This window comes from Dermacentor silvarum, chromosome 3 (assembly GCF_013339745.2).
Source record: "Dermacentor silvarum isolate Dsil-2018 chromosome 3, BIME_Dsil_1.4, whole genome shotgun sequence".
Taxonomy (NCBI): domain Eukaryota; kingdom Metazoa; phylum Arthropoda; class Arachnida; order Ixodida; family Ixodidae; genus Dermacentor; species Dermacentor silvarum.
In genome coordinates this window covers 85,520,105-85,539,948 of record NC_051156.1, presented here as the reverse complement: position 1 = coordinate 85,539,948, position 19,844 = coordinate 85,520,105, and the positions used below count along the sequence as shown (strand labels likewise).

At 49.9% G+C, this 19,844-nt stretch overlaps 1 protein-coding gene across 4 annotated transcripts in view; it reads left to right on the top strand.

The window, feature by feature from the left end:
* Nucleotides 1–19,844, top strand: part of LOC119445555 (uncharacterized) — a 535,946-nt gene that overhangs the window by 490,439 nt on the left and 25,663 nt on the right. For all 4 annotated transcript variants that reach the window (XM_049663402.1, XM_049663401.1, XM_037709823.2 and 1 more), the window contains 3 exons: nucleotides 2,513–2,609; nucleotides 4,894–4,954; nucleotides 13,738–13,894. In XM_049663402.1, the coding sequence (XP_049519359.1) occupies nucleotides 2,513–2,609; nucleotides 4,894–4,954; nucleotides 13,738–13,894 (315 nt within the window). The remainder of the gene's footprint in view (nucleotides 1–2,512; nucleotides 2,610–4,893; nucleotides 4,955–13,737; nucleotides 13,895–19,844) is intronic.

Below are 19,844 nucleotides of genomic sequence, written 5' to 3'. Positions count from 1 at the left end.
TTTTTGCGAGGTTGTGCTTCGAGACTCGCCACGTTTTGCGCAAGATCACCCCGGAATCATCGACAGCCCAAGGAGCAACGAACACTCGGTCATTAAAGTATCCGGACGCTTCTGGACGCTCAAACGCTTTTGCTCTGTTTCGCGGGCCCGTAACTCCGGATCTTCTGCGAATCGCCGATGTTTCGCCGCCGCTTCAGCGGCGCGATACTCGGGATCGTACCGAAGTCGTCTCACTCGCTCTCGAGTAGCGGCACGGTGGCTTTCGCGCCGCGCTTCCTCTTCTTCGGGAGTGACGCTCTTCTTCGGCTGCTCCATCTTCGCGGCGATGTGCTCGGCTCGGAAACGGCACGGCTTTTGTGTCGCTGCGGCGGCGACGCGGAGCTTTATGTCCCGTGGGTCGGCGCAGTGACGTCACGGCTTAGCTCCGCCTCCGCGCAGCCGTGGCTACCACTCCGCACTACGCGGTGACGTAATGCCTTAGCTAAGCTAAGGCGAAGCGATGCGCGCGAAGACGTCACGGCTCACGCAGCTGCGGCGAGGCTCGGCGTGGTCGGCGCAGCTGGGGCGAAGCGTTGCTAGGCGACGAATGGAGACGTCATCGCCAGGCGGAGGTTTTTGCGGCGTACACTCGACGAACCATTGTCGAGCTTAAACAGCTTCGCTAGTTTACAGGGGTCTATGCCATTGAACTTGGAACCTTTCTGCACTATCTCCTGGATCGGCCAAGATTTTTGGTCTGCGCTACGCGGCGCAACGAAGAGCTTAAACAACTCCGCTGTTAAAAAGCACGCAAAGCAATTTGAAGCCAGGTGAACATACAACATATTCGTTCTCGTGGCATAGGCTATCCGTACCATTAGAAATGATTGGTAGTTGACTACCACCTTCTCTTTAAAAAATATAATACACTTTGTCCTTTGCCTGTTTTTGGTTTTCACAGCAGAAATGAAAAAAAGAGAAAAGCTTTAAGTGAAAAAATACGGAGGACGGTAGCGGGTGCTGGTGCTTCTTACGCGTTTGTCCTCCCACGGCCGCTGGATAAAAAAAAAAAGGTGTGGCCTGCCGCGTGCATCGAAAATGGTGTGATCCGCCGCGGCGCCACACGTCGGGGGCTGTTGTCTGGCATCGGCATTGCAAATGCTTCAGGAACGCGCTTGGAACGCCGTCGCGCGTGCAAGCCGACGCTTTCCATCTCCGATGGCTAGCGCCGTTCGGCCCAGCCAAGCGGCCGACAATGCAACTACGGCTGCCACATTCGCTCCCATTGCAACGCGCCCGACGCGGCAGGCCGCACCTTTTTTTTATCCAGCGATCCTTTTTTTATCCAGCGGCCGTGGTCCTCCTATCGTCAGGATTTGCAGAAATAAAGCGAAAGTATAAACTAAAAGCCGTGCTCGTTCGCGCCTACTATGATGCCGTAAGCTTGTAGCCACATTAAAACCTGACGTGAAAAGGTAGAGCCAACTCAATAGAAACCTCAAATGATGTGGGTGAGAGAACTCTGGTCACGACAGTGTCAGGGAGGGGGGGGGGGGGGCGTAGGATTCGGTATTGCCGTGACCTCCCCCCCCCCCCCCTCCCGGAGAGCTTCGGAGGGGGCTCTCCGTCTCTCTCCGTCGCAGCCGAACCTGCGTGTAACCTCATTAAGAAACACAGACGTACCCAATAATTGAGAAAGACCCGTCGGGATTAACCCAGTGATAAACAACGGGGCCGCGCGTTTCAGCTTCGCTGGTTAACGATCTGTACGGAGTGCTTGGGCGGTGATTTTTAGGCGGAGCTTTATAAGCTCACAACTGTCGGTGGTGGTGGTGTTAGTGGCGGTGGTGTAAGTGGTGGTGGTGTCACGTTGAAAAGTGGGCCGATCTTGGTGATAGTGCAGAAAGGGTCCAAGCTCAATGGCACGTAGTCCTGTGGGCTCGGGACCTGTAACGCGCCCTTGAACTACGCTAGTCACACGTGGGACCCAAAGAGAGAAAATCACCAGCCCTTCTCCTGTTGAGAAAATGGGTTTAAGCGAAGCTTGGGCCGTCCGATTTTAGCGTGAGGGCTTCCGAAGCCCAGGGGACACGTCAGCGAAGAGCCGCCGACCCTGAGTTACGGGCAAACGAAGCGGAACGCCTGCGACAGCGTCGTCTTGCCACAAGCTTCGCTTACCTCCATTTTCTCGACAGGAGAAGGGCTCTGTATTTTTTAAAGGTGACCACACTTTTAGTAGTGTCGTTAAACGGAATTGCGGGCAGCAAGAGACGAAGTGGACGACACTACATGATGCACCAACTTGCCCAACAGTCTACGCTTCCACACATTTATTATTCACAGATGTTCGAGGCCACAACGTACAAATAATGACCGAGTTCTCCGCGTAGGCAGTGTGTAGCCGCTCTCTATGCATACTCTTATACTGCTTGAAACTTTTTAACGCCTGTGGTCTTCCGGGTGCAATAAAACAAAACAAAACAAAAAAAGAAAGAAGTAAGAACGCTGTGGTCGAAACGCTCAATTGTTTCAGAGCACTCTGTCCATGCCCGTGCCAGCTCTTCGGCAGCGAATGCTCTTCAACGGGAAGGGCCTCAGACAACCACCATCGCTGACTCTGCCGAGAAAGGGTAAACGTGTACCGCATTTAATTATATATCATCTGCTATATTATAGTACCCTACATTTGGGAAAAAAGTTGTAGTAATGAGAAAAAAGTGCAAATTCATTCTAGTGCGTAATGCTTTTGGTTTGACGTGCCAAAACCAACGGTATGATTACAAGGCACGCCGTAGTGGGGGACTGCGAATTAATTTCTAACACCTGGGCTTCTGGAACGTGCACCTAAATCTAAGTATACGAGCGCCTTTGCATTGCGCCTCCACCGGAGTTCAGCAGCCGGGGCCGGGATCGAACCCGTGACGTCATGCTCGGCGCCATAACATCATAGCCACTGAGCTGTCATGACGTGTAAAGAGCATAGGGCACTTTAACTCTGTTCTGTAGTATGAGATCCTGATGAAACTAGCGGTGAATGCACATGTAGGCAATAGCGTTCTGTGCAGTGAAAGGACGTGCTACGTTATGTGCTGAAAAAATTGTTGTATTGAAATTAAATACAAAAAGTATTGAAATTAAATGTTTGTTTCATTCAAAGTTACTGAGTAGCCAGGGAGAAAGGATGCAGGGCATGGAAAGCTGCGTTAAAAATCTCTCTGCGCCCCATTGCTTCAAATTATTAGTAACTTTATTAAAATTTACGTTGCTGTGGTTGAAATTAGGGGTGTTAGCTAAGACATTATTGCGATCGTAATTACATGGACACTCCAGGCGCATTGCTGCCGTCGCCGCGACGTTCAGTATAGAGTTCCAGAGCGATAACAACGTCGCCGCGCGCCGTATGTGCGAGTGAAGGCGTGTGAAGGTGAGCTGACAATGGTGGCTGAATTTCACGCGCACAAAGGAGGAAAGCGGGGAGGAAGCGCGCTGTCTTCCGTCGCGCGCGAGGCGCTGGAGGGGGGGGGGAGTTGTTCTACTCCAACGGCGGCTGCGTATGGCGCGGCTTCGCGGGCCCTATCTTGTAAGTGATCTGCGATGGTGACAGAGTGCACCGAGTGCTGATGGATTCGTGTGCGCTGTGTTCTCACCGATTAGTTCGCGTTGAAGCGAGAGGCAGCACAAAGGTCCATTCGGTCGCAGCTGCAGCCGCGCTTTCTCACTCCAGCATTTTGACAGCGAGTGTGCGCGGTCATCGAGAGATGTGTTCATGTTTGCTTGTGCGCGCGTGACACCATGCTTGTTAATTTAGTTAGTAAGCGAATGTTTACAAGTTTACATGGCCGATAAAGCTACTATCCTTACTTCGTACAGCTGTCTACCAATTTGGCATCGCAATCGATGCTCCGCCTTCCGGGCGAAATTGGTTTCTGTCTGCAGAGCCCGCTACTTTAACATCAAGTCGTACTCGCTAACTATCAGACTTTCTTGAATGCACAGTAGCGAGGAAAACTAAGGAGGTCATGATTTGTGCGATATATATATATATATATATATATATATATATATATATATATTGCATGTCAGACTTTTTTCTATGAGCAACATGAGAATAAGGTAAGAGGAGAAGCCAACGTTTCGACAAGTGGACTTAACGAGAACAAGGCAAGAGCAGGAGCCAACACGTTGGTTCCTGCTCTTACCTTGTGCTCGTGTTGCTCATCGTCTTGAATTTCCAGCTCCCGCATTCCCCGTGTTTTCCATAGACTTTACTCTAGAAATTTAACTCAAAATGAAATGGTGCGATCAAATGCATTGTCGACCGATGCTGTTCATGTCCCAATTAGAGACTGGGTGGTCACTGCAAAAAAAAAAAATGAGAGGAAATGCAATTTTAAAGTTTTGTGCACGATGGTACATATGATATGTTTAACGACTGTTAAGCATATATTGAAGATATTAATATAACTAGTATGCGGTCTACGCGATGTGTAACTAGTATGCGAAGTATTTCGGGGCGACCTTCGCCAATACTGCACGACGAGTGACACCAGTACTCGCGACAGTGGTTCAATTAGCTGCCGTCACAACCAATAGCTACACCGTGCATTAAAGGACACGTTACGCACTTACACTCGCGGAAAACAACTTTTATGGGCAATGTTGACCGCCGCAGTCAACTGCACACGTACAACACAGATCGGATTGACTACAACATCAAATGCTTACCCGCCACTACAGACAATCGTCATCGCGTGAATCGGCGAAGGCTGCATTCCATTAAGCGCTTACATTTCAGTGGTACTTCGACTGAATTCGGCATTATATTGATTTGATTCGACTTCCCAGGCATTGGCACGCGTCTAATACAGGGTGTCTTCATTGCGTGTTTACTGTGAGCGGTCTTGTTCCTTGCAGATTCCAGGCTTCACGCGAAAGTTGCCCAGAGCGGCCCTATAAAGGAGCGACACGAGAGCAGGTAAACATTATTTTACTGCTGTTTAGAATATGATGATCGTCAAATATGTATTGAAGTAATTTTGGACCGCGATTGAGGCGAATGAGAAACGCGGATGTTGCTTGAAGTTCGACGGTTAGAAAAGGAGAAAAATATAGACACTTGCTTCATAGATTGATTAATTGCTTGCTTGCTTGATTGATCGGTTTATTTATTCATTAAGTTTAACGTCCATAAGAAACACTGGGGCTATGATAGAAGGTGCTGTGGGGGCCTCCGAATTATTTTTTTACCACCTGTGGTTCTTCAAGCGCGCACTTAAGCCTGTTACACGAGCGTAATTTCCACCTTGCTCCCATGAAGATACTGCCACCGCGGGCGGGAATCGAACCCGTGACGTCATTATCAGCAGCGGAACGCCACAGTCACTAAGCGAAGCCACCACGACGGGTGTACTAACATTTGTGACTTGTATGCAAAGGAATTTTTCTCTAAATGCTATAATACGGTACTGCGCTTCATCATCATCATCATCATCATCATCATCATCATCATCATCATCATATTTTTATGTCCACTGCAGGACGAAGGCATCTCCCTGTAATCTATCTCCAATGTCTTGGAGATAGATTACAGGGAGATGTCTTGTCCAATGTCTTGCGCTAGCGTATTCCAACTTGCGCCTGCAAATTTCCGAACTTCATCACCCCACCGAGTTTTCTGCCGTTCTCGACTGCGCTTCCCTTCTCTTGGTATCCATTCCGTAACCCAAATGGTCCACCGGTTATTCATCCAACGCATTACATGGCCTGCCCAGCTCCACTTTTTCCGCTTAATATCAACTAGAATATCGGCTATCCCTGTTCGTAATATTGTCGCGAAGAACGTATGCCGCGGCCGACCTTGAGGAAACCCGAAACGGGTTTGAACGAGTGTGTGCACGTGTAGCGCGGTCGCTCCACGCTCGGCTGTAACGGGGGAGGGGGGGGGGAGGCGGGGGAAAGATTCATTAGGCATGGCCAAATTTGTTGTTCAAAGTGTGTTGTCACGACCATGTCTGCGTGGTTGCGAAAACTCTGGCCCCTATTGGAGCACGACGACTTGCCTGATTGGCCTGAATAGGCGATTGGTGCAGCGGCCTGCGTCTCCTACGGGTCCGCGGGTCCCTTGAATGCTGTACAAACACAATTAAGGAAGGAGTTTTGAGTCGTTTTGGGTGAGCAAGGACACAGCAGCCATTCAGTAACTCTAATGGCCCACCGTTTATCCATCCTACGCATTACATGGCCTGCCCAGCTTGATTTTTTTCCCTCTTAATGTCCATTAAAATATCGACTATCCCAGTTTTGTACGTCTCTGATCCACATCGCTCTCTTCTTGTCTCTTAACGTCAGGCCTAACATTTTTCGTTCCATCGCTCTTTGTGCGGTCCTTAACTTGTTCTCGGGCTGCTTTGTTAGCCTCCAAGTTTCGGCCCCATACGTTAGCACCAGTAGAATGCAGTGACTTCGCTTACACTACCATAACTCACTAATACATTATTTGACTCAAATCAGCCAGTTAATGTACTCAGACACAAAACACCGGAGCCACGCCCAGTAAGGCGTGGTGAAGTTGCACCGACAACCGCTGCGGAGGGATACCTCTGAAGGCGCTGCATACAATGGCGCGTTTAGTAGCGTACACGTTGCAATTGTTAGACAATCGTGCCTGTTCGTTAGCAGTTCTGAGCATTGTACTATACGCCCCCTTCATAGCAATGCTATCGTTACAATATTGAATTCCATTTCAGTGCATTACCGAACAATCTCAATAAAACCTGCAGCAGTTCCTACGTGCCCTGTTGTAATCTATATACAGCAAGCTTACGAGGCAGTGTTCTCGCGCACCTTCTCATCTGGCTCAAGGATGCCCAGAACGAGGAGCTCTGCAATGCAATGCACATTTGAACGCAACCAACGTTACAGGGGTTGAAATTGGCAAGCTGGCTTTCTGCGCCATTTGTTTGGGGTACCCGGCCTCCCCTTGGAGGCGCAGATGCAATCGTCTACGCGATTGCCAGGAGGCGCAACGCATGCGCGACGTGAGGCCATATCCTCCGGTGTCCTCCTCTCTCCCGTCTCATCGCGGCTCTCCGCGTCGCGGCCCCCTCGCCCTCCCCACCAGCGGCCAGCGACTCTCATGCACAGACAGGATTCCTCACTCTGCCTTTCACTGATGCAGATGAAGTAGTGTGAGCCATCGCTTCTAGATGGCGCCGCAATACCAAAGCCTATAGTGAGCCTACATGCAAGCGCTAAAAGCCTATAAAGCCCCTTAATATAGAAAGTAGTAAAACTCTTCTCCACTCCCGCACTTTCCTCCTCGATAACCTCTCCCAGCCGGCTGCACGCTCTGCGCATGGCACGCTGAGAAGGCCGCCGTGCGGGTGACGGACGGCCCTACGAGTTGGCTGGCGCCCGCGAGCGCGCCTAAGTTAACGTTTTATTGCGATAGCAATTATATGGACACTCCACAGCAGATTTCTGCCGTCGCCGTTGCCGTGAGGTTCCGTATGACGTCAATAGAGATGAAATCGTCGCCGCGCGCCGCCGAACGCTGTATGTGCGAGTGAAAGGGCGCGAGGGACGCGCTCTTTCACGGGGAGTGAACCCACGGCGGAGAGCAAACGCGCGTTCTGCGCCGTGCTTCCTTAAGGGCTGCAGAAGTAGGCGTCTCTTTCCTCCTTTAAAATCACCATATATGTAGAGCAAACACGCCTTCTTCCGACGCGCGAAAGGCCGGGGGGGGGGGGGGGAAGGGAGGTGACGTTTAGCTGCGGCACTCAGTGCCTATTTATATCAGAGGCTCCGGCAACAGTCAGCAACGCCGCACGCATTTTGTGTGAACGCTGGCAAAACGCCGACAGCGTCGACATTAGTTCTGCGTGTTGCCGGTGCTGCTGCATGTCCAAGTTTATACAGCTGATCAAGCTATTATCATTACTCTGTATAGCTCTCTACAAATTTGCTATCGCAATTGATGCTTCGCCTTTCAGGTGAAACTGCGACCACTTTTTATTGCGATAGCAATTATATGGACACTCCAAAGCAGATTTCTGCCGTCGGCGTCGCCGTCGCCGTCGTCGTCGCCGTCGCCGTGAGGTTCCGTATGACGTCAATGGAGCTGAAATCGTCGCCGCGCGCCGCCGAACGCTGTATGTGCGAGTGAAAGGGCGCGATGGACGCGCGCTTTCACGGGAAATGAACGCACGGCGGAGAACAAACGCGCGTTTTGCGCCGTGCTCCCTTAAAGGCTGCAGAATTAAGCGTCTCTTTCCTCCTTTACAATCACCATATATGTAGAGCAAACGCGACTTCTTCAGACACGCGAAAGGCCGTGGGGGGGGGGGGGGGGCAAAGATTTCAAAGAAGGTGGCAATGACTTTCGACGCTGCTCGACGACTCTCCCGTTCTGATCTCGTCGAAAACCTCCGAGCCGCCCCCAGAGGCTCCTGCAACAGTCACCAACGCCTTGCGCGTTTTGTTCGAACGCGGGCAAGACGCCGACGGCGCCGACAACAGTTCTGTGTGTTGCCGGTGCTGCTGCATGTCCAAGTTTGAACAGCTGATAAAACTACTATCCTTATTCCGTATAGCTCTCTACAAATTTGCTATCGCAATTGATGCTTCGCCTTTCGGGTGAAACTGCGACAACTTTTTTTTACAGCGAAGCTGTTAAGGGCTCAGTCTCCGATGGTCATGTCCGCGTATCGAAAAAAAAGTTGTCGCAGTTTCACCTGAAAGGCGAAGCATCAATTGCGATAGCAAACTTGTAGAGAGCTATACGGAGTAATGATATTAGCTTTATCAGCTGTATAAACTTGGACATGCAGCAGCATCGGCAACACGCAGAACTGTTGTCGACGCCATCTGCGTTTTGCCCGCGTTCGCTCAAAATGCGTGCGGCGTTGATGACTGTTGCCGGAGCCTCTGATATAAATAGGCACTGCGTGCCGCAGCTAAACGTCGCCTCCCTTCCCTGCCCCTCCCCCACGGCCTCTCGCTCGTCGGAAGAAGGCGCGTTTGCTCTACATACATGGTGATTGTGAAGGAGAACAGAGACGCCTACTTCTGCAGCCCTTAAGCGAGCACGGCGCAGAACGCGCGTTTGTTCTCCGCCGTGCGTTCACTCCCCGTGAAAGACGCGCCCCTCGCGCCCTTTCACTCGCACATACAGCGTTCGGCGCGCGGCGACGATTTCTTCTCCAAACGACGTCATACGGAACCTCACGGCGACGGCGACGGCGACGCCGACGGCAGAAATCTGCTTTTGAGTGTCCATATAATTGCTATCGCAATAAAACACCGCATATCCACGAAGTGAATGATGAGTGGGCGAAGCACCAGGGGATCATTCGGTTAACCGTGAATCCCCCGACGCCAGCAAGCGGACCCAGAGGCGGCGAGAGCGCGGGAAGCGCCGGCAAAACGCCAGAAGCGTTCTCTACCTGAGGTTGGTGGCGCCGATGCTCGGTTCAAGCGCGAGCTTCGCGAGCCCTCAGCGCTGGGTCCGCTTGCCGGCGTTGCCGTACTGCTGCAGCTTCCCGCGCACTAGACTCCGGGTCCGCTTGTTGTCTGCGTCGCCGTGCTGCAACAGCTTTCCGAGCCCTCGACTCCGCTTGCAGTTGAGCTGCCACTCTCGCCTTTTCATCCATAGCGGGCGCGCCGTTATCAGAAGTGACCGTTATCATCCATGGATGGAGAGAGAAAGAGAGCGTGCGTCGTGAACGAACGCTCTTGTGCACCGACCGTTATCATCCATGGCTGAAGTGAGAAAGCGCGCGCCGGGAACGAACGCCCTCGTGAACCGCAGCGCCCCTAGCGGACTCCATGCAAACCAGAGCAACGCATGACGACGACGGCGACGACGAGGGAGGGACAAGGCTCGGCCCTAAGGTGCTTCCCACCCAAAAAAGCTCTCATTGGCCGTATGCTGTACGTGCAAGTGAAAGTGCGCGAGGGACGCATGCTTTTACGGGGAGCGAACGCACGGCGGAGAGCAAACGCCACTTCTTCCATCGCGCGAAAGGTCGTGGGGGGACGGAAGGGAGGGAGGGGATGCGACGTTTAGCTGCGGCACCAAATGCGTTTTTTGCGACCGGGCGCAAGGGGAACTGGCAACTTAATCACAGTCTGAGACGATTTAACATAAAAGGCATGCGCTGCTGGTGTTTTGTTTGATGACATTTGTTTATGGGCTGCCATTCTCAAAATTCTGAGGAGCTGTATAAACTTGGACATGTAGCAGCACCGGCCACGCGCAGAACTGCTGTCGACGGCGGCGGCGTTTTGCCTGCGTTCGCACCGAACGCGCGCGGCGTTGGTGACGTGCTTATGAAGAACGTGTCAACCTTTGCCGTACACTCTAAGGCGGTGTACCATAGCGACCATAAGGCCATGGTCCCTGTGGTTACTAAATAAATGAAAACCAACGGATCATATATATTTCTCATTCGTTAATAGTTCAAATAACCAATTGCACCATCACATCTTAATAGTCATAATTGAAAATACATAATACCGACCATAATACAGCTTCGCTGGTCTTCCATTTCCTCCCCAGTGGAAGAGCTGACAGTTTTGAAGCGAAAGCTTCATTACGCTACCTCGGGCAGCCGTCGGCGACTCAACAGTTTTCACCTTGAGAGCTAGAGGTTAAACCACAAGAGAGCATTAAGGCGCGTTTATAGCCCGAATCGGCACGCGAGCGAGCGTCACGACGCCTGGCGCGTCGGAGGGCATTGGCCGCGCGTCCGTTTACGTTGGCGGCGCCAGTACGTCGAACCATCGGTCGAGCTATAGCCGCTGTTGTTCTCGCCAACGTGACATAACGTGTGCCTGCGTTCACGCTACGTAGGACTATATTTAGGCCTTTGCGGAGCCCTGAAAGGAGACATTGCCGCCGTTGCCCGAGTAGAGTTGGGCCCGGCTGCGAGTTGCAACCAAATCTCACTACTTTACTGATCACCGCTGTGTCTTCATAGGCATAAAAAATTATGAATAAACACTGTATTCATAGCAAACATGTCTTTCTATCATTGCGAAACCACACCTCGGCATCAGCTCGACAGTGGGCCTAGCCAGGGCAGTGAAGCTTTCGCTATCAACCAGGGTTAATCAAACCTAAACCACACCAATGGTTTTTCACGTTCTACTATATTAAAAAAACGTGAGAAAGTGGTGGGACATGCTTGACCCTACCATGAAACCCCTTAATCATCTTCTCGTTTGCGCAATGAAAGCGTTAAGTATGAACGCTGGCGGCATGAACAATAACTGCGTAGATACGCAGGCCCGCGTGAAATAGCATTTCTCTGACTTTATCCTCACAGCGCTAGCTTGGATCATAACAGAGGGAGGCGGCCTGCTAATGGCGCCGACGAAAAATGAAAACACAAGCAAAGCGTCATTTCGCACGCGTTTCCCAGGCAACGGCGCGAAGGACCAATCATCGCTCAGAAAAGCGCCGATTCGAGAGGCGAGAGAGGAGGGCGTGCGAGGGTCTTCGGCGCGGCGGCAGAGTTCACAGAATGTCGGTACTTTCAAATTATCAAGGAACATTAAAGCAGAGTGTGAGCTATACGGCGAGAACGCACGAGCAGCAGCAGCAGGCGGCGGCAGACACGGTCATCAAGGGAGGCGCATGGGGGGGTCGCAAAGAAACTTAGCTTTAATATAACGCTAAATGCTAACACCCTGATTCGCGTATACGGCCAAATTGTGCGTTGAGGTGATTTTTAAACCTCCTTGAAGGCAACGTACTCATGGTCAATTTATCAATAAAGCTCGTGCGTGTTTTCAGTTCTGAGTTATATACTACCTAAGAACGCAATACAGCGAAGAGCTGCGCCCTCGCTTGCTTACCAACTTCCCATCTCTCGCCCTCTCTATCGCTTCCCATCTGTCCACATATCATGCACACCTATATTTGCTTTGCTCTTTCTCCCAATGCTAGCACAGAAAGTCTGCACCCTTTTCAAAGCCACTTGACGTCTCCGTTGCAAGGCGTGCTTCGGTAAAGGGTGCTTACGCTTACTGTTGCATGCAAGCCCCGTTTTAGTGTAACAGCCGTCGCTCTGTGCGTGCGATGTTACGGCATATAGCGCAAAATTTGTGCTATCTAAGAGATGCTGCTTTACTGCGTGGTTGCCGCCTTTTGACTCTGCGCTATTTATTTTTATGTTGGATGACTTGTAAAGCGTGTTCTTGGGCAAAAGGTCGAAGTGACAGTACAAATTAAAAGACGCATAACATTGGTGAAACAGACACGAACAAGAAGGGCGACAGAAGAAAGGGAGCGGTGGTAGCCCGAGCATTTAAATTGAATTCGGGAGTTTTACGCGCCAAAATCATGATTTGATTATGAGGCACACCGTAGTGGGGACTCCGGATCATGTTCGACCCCCTGGAGCTCTTTAACATGTACCCAAAGCACTGTACACGGGTGCTTCTGCATTTCTCCCCCATCGAGATGCGACCGCCGGCATCGGGATTTGATCCCGCGACCTCGCGCTTAGCAGCGCAACACCATATCCACTACGGACGAGGCCCTTGCAGACGACAGCGCCACCGAGCCGGATTACTCTCGACCGCAGCCTCTGCGCTGGCTAGCAGCCGACTGGTTTGAGAGTACTGCCTCAAGTTACTGTAATATCGTATCGCTTTTTGAGGCACTGGAATATGCTAAAGCGCTTACCGACGCTGTACGGCCCGTAGGTTGGCCAATTCTCCTTCATCTGTTCGGCGATCTGCTCCCAGATAGATTGTTTTTTTACGGTGACCGCATAATCTGCGCGGCTGAGGTCCCACAAAGTTGGAAACTCTTCCACGATGTGGATGAAATAAAAGGCGGCGTCATCGCACAAATTCATTGTTCAATTGAAGTGAACGACACCAGAAGCTATGAAGCACTGAAACCAGGCGCCAGCAAACAAAGCAATGATAAGCAATGCGGTTGTCCTCGAGCAGGAAAGAAGTGTACTGGTTGCCAGGCACTGCGTGTTTATAAGTTAAAGCTGCGGCTTTGCCCCGCCAGAATCCGGAAAGCAACCACGGCGGGTTGCCCGGGCATAAAGTTGCCTACAAAGGCTAGCTAACTCTGGCGCAGTGGTTCTCGAATTACAACGGGAATGCTGGCTATTACGTGGATTTGTCCCATCTTTCTGCTTTAGGTTTAAGACATTCTTGTGGCGTTATTTCTTACGGTTTACCTTTCCCAATTTTCAGACGCTCGTAGTTGTTTAAACAAGACAATGTGATTAGACCCTATGCGCACACTTGCGTGGCCACTTGTAATCGTTGCACGTATAACCCAATAATTTGTGGAAAATTATAAATTTTCATATTCACAAAGCCGTTTGAAGCCAGAAAGACTATATCTAGGGAAATCGCTCGCAAGCTGGCCGAAACCGCCATGCTTGAAGCTACCATAGACGCTAGCGCCGCCAGAGTTCCCTCTAGTAATTTTATAGGGAACTCTAAGGCCGCGGGGGTGGAGTTCGGGACGAAAAAGTAGTTAGGCCCTCGTCTGAGATATGGAAGAAGTGAAGAGAGTAGGGCTGCTCGCCTCATTGCACCACGGCCTCCCAGCATTTCATCCGCTTCTGTCTCGGCAACTACTACGCGCGTTTCAAAAGTACGCTTGCTGTATGAGACGCTTCCTGGATGGCGCTTTAGAATTTCTAGTGATTAACCAAACTTTCCCACAAGGATCTATTGTAGACCGCTTTCGTAAGTGCCTTCGCGCTCGTCCTCTGGGTGCAGTGTCCGACAGCCGATGCGCCAGGCGGCCAAGGGCGAGTCGCACTCGAAGCGCATGAAGTCGGCCGTGCACAGCACGCCGAACCTGATCGACGCGCTCAAGGAGGAGATCATGGACCTCACCCGGAACAAGCTGTCCGGCATCGGAATCAACGAGCTGGTGCGTCTTTCTTATTTCAATTTTTTTTCTCAGAAAACAACTACGACTGCCCGTTTCAAACGGGTACTTCACTTCTTGAATGGCCGAGGAAATGTTTTTACTGTTGACGCGGTACAGGTGGGAGTCGCGCTCCTCGGGGTTGTTGTTCCTGAAATCGAGCGTTGGACAGTGACCACCAGCCGGATATGAGTCATGAGAAGAAACATGAAAATGCTGAGCGCACGCAACACAAATCTATAGCAGAAAATAAAACGTTATCGGGGATAAAGCGCTCGAGATGAAGACATAAACAGACCCCTCGCGCAGGAGTGGGAATATTTCATAGCTTTACCGGTAAATTTCGTATGGCCGGCGCCGATAGCTTACTCGTTATTGCAATTTCCTTGTTGTCATTGCTGTTGTTGTGATGTGTATGTAGCGTGGGTGCGTGGCACTGCCAACTTCAATGATGACACCACGTTTCATGATAGGTGCTTGGTGCAAGGTGACAGAAATGGTGCGAGGGAAAGCAAAATACTAATCGGAGCGTAGTTCTATTGTAAGCAACAGCGCACTTAGAGCCGGAGGACGGAAAGGAGAGACGCACACAATGGCTTGTGCCCGTCTCTTCTTTCTCTCCTCCGACCATTGGTGCGCTGTTGCTCGATAACAATGGGTTGCCAACTTGCGCAGTCACACATACATTGCTTCAACGTAGTTCTACACCAAACATCAGCGTGAGGGGAAATAATTTTTTTACGTATTTGAACTAAGCATTTAAAAAAAGTAGTTAACCGCAGCTGCGTGAAACCAATGACATAAGGTTTGCCGTCATCTGGCGATCCTGGAAATATTTTTTTATATACCACTTAATTAGTTAATTAACTGAAATCAAATTTTCAAAAATTTGAATATTCACTTTAGGGTCAAGTGCGGCTTTATTTCATATTTCGCGGGCCTTCTTTTAACGCCGAAAAAAGTCAAGTAGCATATACGTTGCCACAAAAAAATTGGTTCGGTCGTTTCTGAATTCTCTATCTATACAAGGTAACAAAACTCATTTGGCCCTAAAGTGAATATAAATATTTTGCATAATTGAGTTTAGTTAAAAAAACAAATTAGGTGGAATATACAAAATACCCAAAGGACCGCCACATGAAGGCAAACCAGATGTCGTTGGTTTCATTCAGGTGCGGCCACGGAGGAAGGTTTCTTGCTCCGTGGGTGCGGCTAAGCACTTTTGGAAATCCTTGGTTCCATTTACGTGAAACAGCCTGTATGTATACATACTGTATACGAAATACAGGGTGATCAAAGTTAAGTTCACAGTTTTTTTTTATTTAGGCACTGAGACGTACGTGAAGACCACCTCTACAGTAGGGTTATTTGGCGAGGGGGACACAAAGTGAGATGATAATTATTGCTGTTAGTAGTGCCACGGCCGCTACATAAAAAAAAAGGTGCGGTCTGCTGCGTCGCGTCGCCGTCAATGGGCGAGCGCGTCTCGGCTGAGTTGACAGTTGCGGCCGCTGTTTTAAATGCGAAGCAGCTTATGGTCGGGGCTATGTCACTCCCTCCCTCCATCCGCCGTGCGGCGTCCACACCCCTACTGTGCATGCGCATCCTCCCCCATCTGCTCTCCTTGTCTCTTCTCCATATATATATATATATATATATATATAGTATATGTACGCTAAGTTCCGGCTTCCGGTTCCGGTTCCGGAAGCCAGCTTCCGGCTTCCGGAGAACGCTTCCGGCGTTTCGCCCGAACTATCCCCCGGTGCTTCGCCCACTCATCATCATTCACTTCGTGCATATGCCGTGATATTTTTGGTGAGGACGCCATTGCTACGGTACGCAAGGCAGACGCCGGTTCTTGCTACAATGTGCTTGCCTCAGAATTTATGCGTGTTGGTGCGCTTTTTCGTGCGCATTCTCGTGTGCTTTTTGTGTGATCGTGTGTGTGAGCAGCATGCCTTATGTTTCCTGTGCTTGAGTACGGTTATTTGGTGTGCGCGCGTGTGGCAGACGGTTTTTTTCTAGCGGTGTGATAACGTGAAGCTCTTGCGTGCCGCTGTGCAACTCGAACGCGAGAAGAGTCGCTATTGTGAAATACCAGGGATTCACCTGCGATCTACAGTGTCGGGAAGCGTGGCTGACGAATATTTCTCGCCAAGGGCCGTCAGGGAAAGGTCACCTGCGATCTACAGTGTCGGGAAGCGTGGCTGACGAATATTTCTCGCCAAGGGCCGTCAGGGAAAGGAAGCAAGTGGGAGGGAGCCAAGCGACAGGTCGCTCATATGTTCATTACATTTTACTGAGAATGACTATAAAAAGAACACGAAGATTAGGCTTTTGCTGCCGACTGTGGTCCCGACTGTGTTCCCCGGTTATCTGGAGTACGTGCAAACAGAGAATATCAGAAACACCGGCAAGATGTAGGATGGGCAGCGCTTAAAAAAAAAAAAAAAAACGGAGGCAGAAGGAAGAAACGTACTCAGAACAAACGCTTGCCATTTCGGCGTATCTTAATTTGCCACCGTTTGTTTACGCGCTACTGATTTCAAGTCATGCATCTTTACTAACCTGCCCAACCTGCCTCAGCACTTGTCAGATTGCAGAGAACAGAGAGATAGAGGAAAACTTATATTTGAGGAGAAAAGCCGTCAGGGCCCTTTGGCCACCCTTCTCAGTGTCAGCATCACTCACTGCTTCGTCTTAAAGAAACACGTAAATCCACTCCCGATTATTCGTAATAGACCACTTTTTTTAGTTCAGGTGAGTCGAGCGGGCAGCCTTCATGGGTAGCATTGAGGCCCACTCTACAAAAGATTGGCACTCCTAGGGCAGCCTTTCCACATATGTGGGGTAATCGGCACTTCTAATAACGACTTCAATATTCAACCCGTAATGTGCAACTATAAAACGCGTTATTTACGGCCGGATTAGAGTCACTGTCGCGCGGAACAACGCAGCTGTGGAAGTGCTTCTCCGTGAACGGCTGTACCCGAGTAGTGGCGCCAGAGCGGGTGCGAGGAGAACTAGGCCCGAGACGCCGTTTCGGCGCCACGCAGCAGGCCGCACCTTTTTTTTTATGTAGCGGCTGTGGTAGTGCAATTAAAAAAAATTGAGTAATCAGCATTAGACTGGCTGCAGTAAGCAGGCACGTTCGTATTGAAAAGTTAGAGGCAGTCGTGTTTCTACAGCCTTCCACTTGGCAGAATTCTTCTAGCCTATCCGCGCTTTGAGATATCGAACTGCGAAGTTTAATTGCCAAACGCATGACTACGCATACAAGACAGTGACGACCGGCGCAAAGCTCCTCCCTTATGTGACGCGCCTATTGCGTACGGCGTTTAGTCTGACAACGGGGACGAGGCACAGGCAAAAGTGCTAACTCTCTCCCTTTCACTCTTGGCTGGCGTAATCGCAAAGCGCAGAAGTGGGAACCGCGCAGCCTGTAACGATGGTAGCTTCTGTTATACCGAGATAAGGGAGGACCTTTGAGCCACTCGTCGCTGTCTTGCATGCGTAATGATGCGAACGGGAATTAAACTTCGCAGTTCGATATCTCAAAGCACGGATATGCTAGAAGAATTCTGCTAAGTGGAACGCTGTAGAAACACGACTGCCTCTAACTTTTCAATAGAAACGTGCCTGCTTATTGCAGCCAGTCAAAAGTTAATATTCAGTTTGTGTTAATTGCACTGCTAACAGTGATAATTATCATCTCGCTGTGTGTCTCCCGTGCCACATAACCCTACTGTAGATTTGGTCTTCACGTATGTCTCAGTGCCTAATTAAAAAAAACCCTGTTAACTTAGCTTTGCTCACCCTGTATATTGTGAGACGTCGACCGATGCGATGCTTTTATTTCAAAGCAGCCGCACGAGACAGAGCCGAAGCATCACACGAGCCAAATATGATGAGTCGTATGTACAAATGACGACAACAATATGCACTAATAGCGCTCACAGAAGAAGATGAGTCGTATCTACAGATGAAGACGACATGCACAAATAGCGCTCACAATATATATATATATATATATATATATATATATATATATATATATATATATATATATATATATATATGTGTGTGTGTGTGTGTGTGTGTGTGTGTGTGTGTGTGTGTGTGTGTGTGTGTGTGGCGTTCCTTACGGTAAGCGCGTATCTTATTAGAAGGAACTCGACGCTGCTATTGGCCCTTTTCGCGGCGAACCCGTGGACGCTGCCATGTTTGATCACATGGTGACGCGTCCATTGCTTGCCTGAACTGCCTCCGTTGCCTCCGTGTTTACAATGCATTGCATGACGCCGGTGCAGCTTAGCGAACCTCTGTTTCGGGAGATATCGTAGACGGTGACTGGGTGGACGACACGAACCTTTGACCACAGCTTCAGAGAACATGCAGAACTGCATTCGGAGTTGAATAAGCTGCGTCGTAACAGCGCGAGCTGTGAATATGTGCTTGTTCTAAAATCGGGGCTAAATATGTTTTACAAGCTATCCAAACTTTGCGCTCATGAAGTGAGTCAGGATTAGTGTGTTTTGCCCTTCGTTCTTTATTTGGCAAATTTTTGAAGCAACGGTTTGTCACATTTCTGACTCAGTAAAGTTCCTAGGTGCGTTCACTATCCTAATCGCTCGTGGGTGTGCTCAGTTCCGATAGATTTGTTCTTGCTGAGCGCAGGGCTTCAAAGGTAGCTTTTTTGTACATTGTAATACCTTGTAGCAAAAACGTTTTATTGCTAGCAACTCGCTCACTCTTGTGGACGGCCACGAAACATTAAGCTTCGACCACTCGTGCGCTATCGGTGGAGTGCGTTATTTATTGTGCGTATATAGTGCGCATATATTCAAGTGTGCGCCTATTCACTTATTCTTGATAGGTTGGCGATAGAGTGGGCGTAAGTTTTCGTGCTCGTTGGCGTAGATGTATGTAGATACTGTGCGCGAAACTTACTATAGAGAGTTTTAGAATAGGGGCCCCAAAAGTTTGGGGCCCCAAAGAGCTTTGCGGGTGTTAGCGTTGGGGCATGCACGAGTGAAGAGTTTTAGAATAGGGCTTTGCGTTTGCGAATAGCGTCTTGCGCTTGCAGCGCCACTACGGTGTCAAAGAAAAACTATTATAAATATTATAATAAACTACACCATTTTATGATAGGAAGAGTAATTTTGACTTTCGTGGTTTTGCGTTTAATTACAATTGAGAGGTTATTCTATTAGCAGCAAGCGATTTGTTGCGCCTAATTTTGAGTAACCAACTTGACGTGCCTTCACCAGCCAAGCTAATCCGCGTTAGGCCTACGAGCCACGCAATCGACAATCGAATTCGGAATCAGCGGCGTCTAATGAACCAATCTTCATTACACACGTTAGTTGAGAGAAAGCGATAACCGCAGTCACTTCTCCTAGCTTACGAACTTCACGCGTTACCAAGAATGAAGCCGAGTTCGGTACTCGGAGAGCCGTCGCTTCGATGGGTGCCGCCATGTTTGTTGACGCAAAGCTTTTGGGGCTGCTTTTGGGGCTCCCGCTAAATCGGTGAAATAGCGTGCCCAACGCAAAACCCAAACGCAGTTAGCGTCTAGCGCATGCGCAGTGGTGTCGACGCTATTTCTTTGGGGCCCCAAAACGTTTGGGTCCCCTATTATAAAACTCTCTTATGACAGGAAGCGGCGCTACTCCCTTTGTCTTTGTCTAACGATCGGTACTCACCCTTGCCGACGTTCCGGGGCTGAAGCCCTTTCTTAGCGGTTGGCGAAACAACCCTGGCGGATGAGCAAATTTTTGTATCCTCGAGGAAAGCTGCACATCTCGAAGTGCCGGTAACACGTACGGACAGTTGCAGCAGCGGTCCGCGAACTTGGCCACACAGGTTCATTCCATTCCTTAATATGCAGTCACTATTTTTGCAGCCAACTACTGCACACGTCTTCAATCCACACGATTCAATCCAGCATGAT